The sequence below is a fragment of the Convolutriloba macropyga genome, chromosome 2 (assembly GCF_964194025.1).
Source record: "Convolutriloba macropyga chromosome 2, txConMacr16.3, whole genome shotgun sequence".
Taxonomy (NCBI): Eukaryota; Metazoa; Xenacoelomorpha; order Acoela; family Convolutidae; genus Convolutriloba; species Convolutriloba macropyga.
In genome coordinates, this window is record NC_134469.1 from 34,574,998 (window position 1) to 34,584,594 (window position 9,597).

General features: G+C 34.9%; 2 protein-coding genes across 3 annotated transcripts in view; both read right to left on the reverse strand.

The window, feature by feature from the left end:
- LOC142358622 (glycerol-3-phosphate dehydrogenase 1-like protein) overlaps positions 1 to 9,597 on the reverse strand; it is a 457,482-nt gene that overhangs the window by 111,021 nt on the left and 336,864 nt on the right. The window lies entirely within an intron of this gene.
- LOC142358623 (signal peptidase complex subunit 2-like) overlaps positions 4,409 to 9,597 on the reverse strand; it is a 29,332-nt gene continuing 24,143 nt past the window's right edge. Inside the window, exons 2-4 of the mRNA XM_075410076.1 lie at positions 9,424 to 9,586; positions 5,190 to 5,313; positions 4,409 to 4,986 (exon numbers count right to left, since the gene is read on the reverse strand). Of these exons, the coding sequence (XP_075266191.1) occupies positions 4,835 to 4,986; positions 5,190 to 5,313; positions 9,424 to 9,586 (439 nt within the window). The 3' untranslated portion in view covers positions 4,409 to 4,834. The remainder of the gene's footprint in view (positions 4,987 to 5,189; positions 5,314 to 9,423; positions 9,587 to 9,597) is intronic.

A 9,597-nucleotide genomic window follows, 5' to 3' on the forward strand; every position in this document is an offset into this window, starting at 1 on the left:
AGAACAATATAAAATAGCTATAGATCCATTTGATGATAAAGGTATTAAAGATAGTAATGGTGAGTTTTGGTTCTATGGGTCTTCGACCATGTTTCACCATCAGTGAATTTGCAAAAGAACTTCGTTGAATTATAATATTGGTATGAGAACAAATAATAAATTATTATATTATTATAATATTTGTATGACAACATATATTAAATTATTTTTTATATTATTTTTTCTAAATCAAGTAAAAAAATTACAAGAAAAAAAATTTTTGTGTAAATTTCAGTCAAAATAAGGTAAATATGAAAAATGGAAAATTTGAGTAATATGTGTATATGTCTCCATGGCTCGGGGGCCCGGAGGGTACCATATACACATTACTATCGAGTTTTTGAGTATATTTATTTTCTTCTGAAAAATTATTTTTAAATTTGTTCCGGATGTCAATCAAGATTGACTCCAGACAGTTACACGATGAACTGCATGCTTTCGAAAAACATTTTCAGTGCCGTCCCAACCTCCGTTTCCTAATGGTTTTTTGGTCGACAAAAATTGCGTAATATTCCATTGCTCAATGTTCTAGATAAGTGACAAAAAATGACAAAATGAAAGTGACAAAGCAACGAAATGACAAACTGACAAAATGACAAAGTGACAAAATGTTAAAATGACAAAGGGACAAAGTGACAAAATGGAAAAGTGATAAAATGACAAAATGATAAAAAGACAAAGTGACGTTGACAAAGTGACAATGAGACAAAGTGACAAAATGAGAAGTGACAAAGTAAAGTATGACAAAATGATAAAATGAAAAATTGAAAAAGTTACAATGTGACAAAATGACGAAGTGGCAAACTGAAAGAGACAAAATGACAAAATGACAAAGTGACAAAACGACAAAGTGACAAAATGAGAAATGGAAATGAAAAATCCAATTTCAAAAATTGAAAAATACACGATGACCTGCCTGTTTTTGAAAATCATTTTTAGTACCGTCCCAATACCGTTTTCTTATAATTTTTAGTCGGAAAAACTTGATAGAATTTCCACTGCTCAATGTTCTAGATAAGTCCCAAAAGCTTCCGGAGAAAATTTGGAGTTCTCCACTTTTTTCCTTAGCGGCACTAAGCTGGTTCCGAGATGATTTTTGCTACACCTGGTTATGCTTTTTGCAAATCCAACTTTCTGCTGCTTTGCAGCAAACAGGCAAATCTCTATCTGTAAATATTTCGAAAGTATATTTGTCACTTTTCTACTACATAAAGCCAGAAAATGAAAAACGGGATGGTACCGTAAATTCCCGGCGATATTCGTCGTACATTTTTTGTTTAAACGTTTTTTTGTTAATAGTTGTTCAAACAAAAACGTGAAGAGATGAGAAGCACACATAAAATTATTTCTGGCTCAATCTCTTCCTCTCTATAAAAAAGGTAGAAAGTCTGGCAATTATTTTGGCGTTGCACCTAAAGTATTCTTTGTTCCAACCACCAAATTTATTTTGGGGCTAGGATTTTTTATACTACCCTGCTATTTTCTGGTAATTCAATATTAGATGCGCGATACATTTTGCGGAGAGATGAAATGATGGTAATATAAGAAAGCTTTAAATTTCAATCGATTAAGTTTCATAACATTTTTCATCTGATGAAGAATTGAGATTTAGACTTTTCCAAATTTGTCAACTTTTTACGCTTATTACCTTTAGTATACTTCAGATGAAATACAAACATAAGAGACTAATGCCGGGTGAAATGCTCTCAAACGAACGGTGACCGGTTGGCTGCGGTAGTAGCCAGCTGGGGCTTAGGGATACCAGCATTAGGGAGAGGGTAACAAGTGTGTGTGGTGGGGGAGGGCAAGCGTTGGGGATGGTGGCGAAGGTTGTTTTCAAGCGATGGGGGGGGGGGGGGGGTAGGAAAGCGATGGCTAGATGAGAAGGGGGTTTAAATAGCCAGCTGGAGGAGGGTGGACAATCGGAGTGTTAGGGGCAGGAGCGGGGCAATTGGGGTGACTGATGGAGGAGGGGTTCAAAAGTGACTGAGGGGTTCAAACTTCTAATATTAAAACCGCCCTTCACACCCTGAAATTGTCTCCTAAAAAACAATTGTGATGAATCGCACTCTTAGAGTATAGTAAGGATTAGGGCTTAGAACTTAATGTCCTCCGAGTGCTGCCTGTTTATCCCGTTTTTGAGGCCCAAAAGTCAAATGGGTTCTCCGTTGATCCCGTTTCTTTTGATTTTGTTCTTTTGACTTTGACGGTACTCATTAAATTGCGTAATTCAATACGTGAAAGAATTTCAATTCCATTCAGTTGAAACATTGAGTGAGGTAAGTCAAAAGTCAATGGTGAAAATCGTGACTTGTGAAACGAAAAACGTGATCAAAAGGTAAATCAAACTAAAGGAGAGCGCCTAAATAATAGCCGTTGAGAGGCTGAAGGCGGCTATAAAAATCGCTACAAACTTTGTTTGAAAGCAATTAAAAAGAAATCTATCAAATTTCAAAATGGAAGTTACCTTAGAACACATTAGGTATATTCAAATGAAAAGCAAATTGCAGGCTAAATAAAAAAGAAATAAAAAGGAGTGTCGCCAAATAGACACCGCTGACGCGTTTGACACACACCGGGATTGAAACAGAAAAAGAAGCGATAAAATTGACAGATTTGGCGCGTAGTTTGCTAGAATTCAAAATTACACTTCAATTAACTTCTAAACTGAAGGTTATTAAGCTATCAATCGCTCTAATGAACTTTGATAACCTACTGCACTTTGACTTTATTCGTTTAGCTCGTTTTTTGCGCTTGACCGTATTCACTTACTAGCGTTGATCAATGAAAAAATTCAAATCCATTCAATTGAAAAAAAAGAAGTAAATCAGGAGACAAACCTGAAAGTCATCATTTATGTAAAACGAAGAACGTGGTCGAAAGGTACAGTGAATTAAGAAGAGAGCCCAAATAAAAGCCATTGAGACTGACGGCGGCTACTCAACATTAAACAGACTGACGTCGCGTGAATTGCTCTCAAACGACTGGCGTTAGTGGATTTCAACATTAATTAGTTACGAGTTAGCGACGCCAGCGTATGAATAATTAATAGAACGCATGAAGGACTAAGGGAGATCAGGGGTGCAGGGTCACGGGTATAAAGAGTAACAACATGAACTTACGTCTCCTCAGCAGCAAGTGTCCGTGGATCACTGACTGAGACAAGTAAATGGTACGACACTTAGCGAATTGTTCAGCGACTCAATGCCCTTCGGGCTTCATATGTTCATTCCGTTTTTGAGGACAAAAAAAAATCAAATTATTATATGAATACTATCAGATACGCTGGTAGTAAAAAATGTACAAAAAAGATCAGCAGCGCTAATAAAGTTGGTACAAACTGACTTAAACACAGTAAAAATGCACAGTAAAATTTAGTAAAAAATTAGTAAAAAAAAACGCAAATTTTTTTGTTTTACTATAGTTTTACTCATTAGAGGACATTTAATCGAATGGAATGTTTTCTACGGTTACGTCTATTTCTGCACGAAAAATTAAGTTAGTGCACTTTGAATTAAATTGTGTCTAAAAGTTAATGTTTAGGGACAACGCTATCATAAAGTTTATCAATCAAGCTAATTTTACGTATAGGTTTTGTGACTCTGTTTGAAGTCACAGATCATCTGGCGTTTAGCGGTAATCACGTACCAGATCGAGATCATAAGCAAGAACTTCGCAGTGCCTTCTGTGTAGTAACTTATTTTTCCTTAAAACACTTAATTTGCATGTTATAAAATGCGAACGTCAATGAAAGTCAAATTCTGGCTATGTATAAAGGAGCTTCTGGTATTTTAACTTCTGGCACTGCAGACATTTGGTATTTAATAAAGTGTACGTGCGTGTTTTAACAAGTTCTTCACAATACTGGGATGAAGCAACTCTTCGTCGAATTGAACTCGCTAAAACGGAACTAACGAAAACTTTTCGACTGATTTGATTTTTTTTAAAATTCTTCGCTGTCGGATGTTGAGCTTGAAAACTTTTGGGATACGAATCTCATAAATTGAGAGACAATTCTGAGCAGCTCTATAATCATACAAAAACATTCAGTTTGAACTTTTTTTCCAATTCTTTTCCCAATTATTCTGACAAGGCGCAATATTCAAAATTATTAATCCATGCCTTTTTAGGCAATGTTCTTGCTTAAAAAGTATAGCATTTTTTCAATTTTTAACGGTAGTTGTGAATTGAGAGACTATAAATTCTTCTGACTCACACACGTACTGCAAATTATTACTCATCTTTGCTATCTCTGAAAACATGGTTATTTAATATAATAACCATTTATATAATTCTGTTAAGCAAGTCCGATTTCGCAACAATGAGTGCTTGGAATATGTTCAATACCCTACAAAAGAAAAGTCAAGACTATTAAAAAGCGATCAATTGACCCTTAAATTTAAAGATAACATCAAACAAAAAATGAAGTACTATAAATTATTAGAACATTTAAAATATGAATTATCGAGTTCATTTATATAATTAAGCATATTTACTTTTAAACCAGAGTATTCCCATATTATGACATATTACACATTCCCTGTTACTCTCAGAACAATATAATACAACACAGAACAATAGCTTGAAAATGTATGATTCAGTGGTCCCTAATTAACATCTGACTGTTTAACATGATACCCTTTAGCGTAGCAGTAGATAAATAATTGCGTTTCGTTATTAAAACATGGTTCGACTTCCTTCACTGCAATTTTATTGTGTGATCGGAAGTGTGCTTGGATGACAGTCTAACGAAAGGTTGACAGTCTAATGGGAAAGGTTGCATTGATAATTGCAGTTAGTTTGTTTTCTTTGACTCCCTCTTATCACTGCCTTCTCTCACATGGGCTATCTTGTTGAAGTTCTCAGTCAGCAGCTGTTCCAACTTGTCCTTGAGGAGCACTCCCTCCTCTGTGAAATACTTTTCCACTCCGAACTCAAACTCCACATCTACATCAAAACATTAGGCAAACATGTAGAGCAAAAAGCATGTATTAGCTACAATATGGCGTTTATTGTTGGGCCATTAAAATTTCTCTCCAAAATAGGCAATGTTCCAGAAAACGGTACCTAACGTTACAAAGCACCGCTCAAAAGAGTTCAATCATTTACACGTTTTATCATAAATTTCATATGTACAAAAAGGTGAAAACCTTTATATGCTTGTGGTCCGTTGCGCATAGCCATTGAGAACTGGAAAATGTTCTGGTACTTTTTGAGACAGGTGGCGAATTCCAGTCGGGCAGGCATGCCTACCACCGTCTCCGTGTCGTCACCCTAAAAATAACCTTTCATGCTGATTAATATAGCTACTTGCTATTGAAGAACAGCCATGCATGTTAATTATAGGGATTCAACAGACATGCATTTCTACACCTTTTTGTTGGTCATTAATTTTTGTTGGTCAATTTAAACATAGCAAGCATATTGCCGGAAGATAGCCACTATTGACGCGCTTGATGCACATCGGGATTGAAACAGAAAAAGAAGAAACAGGAATTGACCAAATTTTTGTCTGTTTTTTTTTCAGTGTCAAAAAGTTTTTAAATTTGGCGTGCAGTTTCAGTTAGATTCTTAAACTATACTTAAGTCAGCTTCTAAACTGATACAAATGTCAGCTAGCAAGCGCTCTAATGAACTTTGATAACCTAATGCATTATGACTTAATGGTCGTGCTTCATATGTTTATCCCGTTTCTTTTGATTTTGCTCTTTTGATTTTGAGTGTATTCACCCCATTGCGTAATTCAATGAGTGAAAGAATTTAAAATCCATTCAGTTGAAACAGTGAGTGAGGTAAGTCAAAAGTCAATCATGAAAATCGTGACTTATGTAAAAGGAAAAACGTGATCTAAGGGTAAAGCGAATTTAAAAACATAGCAGGACAAGTCCTGACGTACAATTCAAAGAATTTTCATTGACTAAACAAACAACTAGACCTAAAACGGACTATAAGCGAATTTGGAAAAATATTTATAAATAAATCAGATCAAAAAAATTAAAAAAAGAAAATCAATGTAAAGTGTCGCATGTGAAAAAAACCACTAACGAGAAATGGAAATTTATTCATACAAAAAACTAGGCCTAGAATGAACTATGAATGGATTGGGAAAACCATTAAGAAAAAAAATCCGATCCAAAAAATCGAAAAAACAGTAAAAATCAGAGTGAAATTGCCGCATGTGAACAAAAAACCACTGCCGAGAAACAGAATTTTTGTTCAAACACCGTTTTCTCACTTTACCTTAAAATTAGAGCGATAAAATTTCACGCCGCAAAACAACTCGCTTTTTCGCTCCACTTCCAGTTTCGGCGTGACCAAAATCACAACTCCAATTTGACTTCAAAAATCATGAAAATGCGTGAAAAGATCTTTAAAAAAAGACAGCGCCCCAATACAATTCAAATTCTTTGAATTGTAAGAAAAAAAGGAGAGCGCCTAAATAATAGCCGTTGAGAGGATGACGGCGGCTATTAAAAACCAATATTGAAGGGCAAATTTAGCGTCTTAAAAGATGCTATACGAAGCGGAGTAAATCCCTTTCGCTCATTGGCGACATGCTGCCCTTGTTTTTTTCCGAAACATTCTGTCCGATTTTGCTCAATTTCATATCTAGGATGGCTAAATCCTCGTGGTCATGCCATTGGGGAAGGGATAAGAAACAGAATAACAGTTGTGAATGTCCCCAGCTATTCACGCACTTCTGCAAGTTCTCGCGAAACTTCCTACCAATGCGGATTTTACAGATATCTCAGAAATCAACTGTCGGAGAATTAAATTTGCTCTCATAATGGAAAGATATTTTTGAAAATGCGTCTTTGTGGCAAAAAATTCCAGGGTCACCGTACCCGTCCAGGAGAAAACAAAACTGATATCTTTTGCCCTCATATATTAGGCAACTAATATATGAGGGCAAAAGATCGTATTTCACTCGGAAATAAGTAGTTGACAAAAAGTGCTATTCGAACATTTAACAAAACTTTTTTAAAAAAATCCTCATTTTGAGCCCCCCCTTAAAAAAACAAAACTAAATGCCAAAAACCCTCCATTCGGCTGTATTTTTTGGAATTTATTTTTGTTTTTAAATCTGGCTAACAACAACTATTTCGAAACATCTTGTATATTGAATAAACCCTTTTATACACTACTCTTAACACAAAAGAAAAAATAGTAAAACACTGTTCTAGGTATAATTTCACACATTAAACAAAACACCATAATTTCGTAATAAAAATATAGAATTATTAATATTAATCAAAATCATCATAGCTATAAAAGTAATAGTATAATAGAATAGGGGATATTATATCGACATAATTATCCCTTTCATTTTTAACCAATCTAAAACTAAAACTCCTTGTGTCACTTGGTGTAGTAGTTAATTCATCGAGTCAAGTTAAGATGCCTTGGAAAACGGATTGTTTGGGGTTCAATCCTAGCCAACGTATCCGTGACATGACGAATTACTATGAAATAAGGTGTTACAAAAACAACAATCACTACAGTGATAACTGTATGTGGAGCACACTGTGATGGGCATACATTAAAAAAAAACACTCTGAGATCGGTGGAAACGCCGTGATCCGTTTTAAATCACAAAAAAGTTTTATACTAAAGTAAGGTAAAACTTAACACATCAGCATTCAAATCAATTAATCTACCATGCCCATCCTTAATACTAAATTCAATATATTCAATTCTATCCTTCGTAACATTTTGATATAAAAGATTCATTGATAATTAACTATGATACAGCTTGGTGGTTCAGTTAGATTAAAAGTATAAAATATATCACTATCTTTACCAATGCCTTTAACACCAGATATAATATTACAGTTAATAATAATTTGCTAAAACTCATTATATCAACTATCATATTAGCTATGTATTTACCTGTTGAACCGTTTTGTTTCTTAAATCCTAGTAGGGATGCTACTGTATAATCAATATCAAAATTAACAGAATCACTAATATCCATTTTACATTTCATTAATCAATTTAAGTTTACTATTGCACAATCCTATTATCAGATAGATGCAACCCCAAAGTTATTTGTTATACCACCAGGTTCATATGAGTTTTCTGATATAGCAAAGATAATAAAAGAGCAAACTGATAGTTATGTTACAAAAGAAGCTGATAAAAAGCAATAACTATCAGTTTGCTCTTTTATTGTATTCGCTATATCAGAAAAACTATGCTGGTATAACAATTATGCTGGTATATGAACCTGCTGGTATAACAATTAACTTTGGGGTTGCATCTATCTGATGATAGGATTGTGCAATATTGAACTTAAATTGATTATTATTCTCAGTTATATTAAATATTGAATTATAAACAAAATGATATCCCAGACTACAGGTAGTATGTAGATTGTAATGCAAAAAGAATGACCCGACTAACGTTCATAGAAAATAGGTCTGGCACTTGAAAATATCGACTTATCCGCTTTTCCAATTTTCGAAAATATAGATTTTTTTATTGGGTCAAGAAGTTGTTCAAAGTGAACCAAATTGATATCCAAGACTACCCGTAGTATGTAGGTTGTTAATTTTCCTAGAAAAAAGGTCTGACATTAGGAAATACCGACTTTCTCGCTTATTATATTTTCAAAAATAGTTAAATTTTATCTGGTTACAGAATTGTTGAAAAAGAACCAAATTGATATCCCAGACTACCCGTAGTATTTAGGTTGTAATGCAAAAAGAATGGTCCTCCCAACTTTCCTAGTAAAAAAAAGGTCTGACATTCGGAAATACCGAATTTCTCGCTTATATTTTCAAAATAGTGAAATTTTATCTGGTTATAGATATGTTAAAAGTGAACCAAATTGATATCCCAGACTACCCGTAGTATTTAGGTTGTAGTACAAAAAGAACGACCCGCCTAACATTCCTAGAAAAAAGTGTTTTTCACTCGAAAACAAAATTTACTTTTTGTTTTGTTTTACTTGGGGAGTCTTAAGGCACGGATTTTTACTGTTTGCTTGGACTCAATTCTCCTGTAGTTGTTTGTTTAACTCTGTCGTAGCCAGTCCCCAGCCCGGATGAGAAAAGAGCAGGGAAACACCAAAAATTACACGAAAATCTCCAAAGTTGGTTTTTTCAATCAACTTGATAAAATTTTACATTATATCATTATTATCATACCATCATCTCAGCTCAAAATCCCCCTGATTAGACTATAGTACGCTCTAAAGCCCTCTGATCAGACCATCCCCAGACTGAAGTGACCTCTGATCAAACTTAAGCGCGCTCATACCAAATCCCAGACCCTGTAATTTTGGTCTGGGAACACACCGTGTGCGTTGGAGGTCACTTCCGGATGGCACCTCAACCTGGATGCACATTAATATTCGGTGCTCAACTAATTCAGACAACTAACTTGGTAGACAATGTTCTTCTCCTTGAGCAGAGTGAACAGAGTAAAGACGCCCATCATGAAGAAATAAGACAGGCTGCAAGTGGCTAGCACGTACTTGGACTTGGGGAATGGCTGCATGAAGTCGTACACGAGGGCAAAGAGAGCAAACCCCACTGCCACACAACTGAAAACATA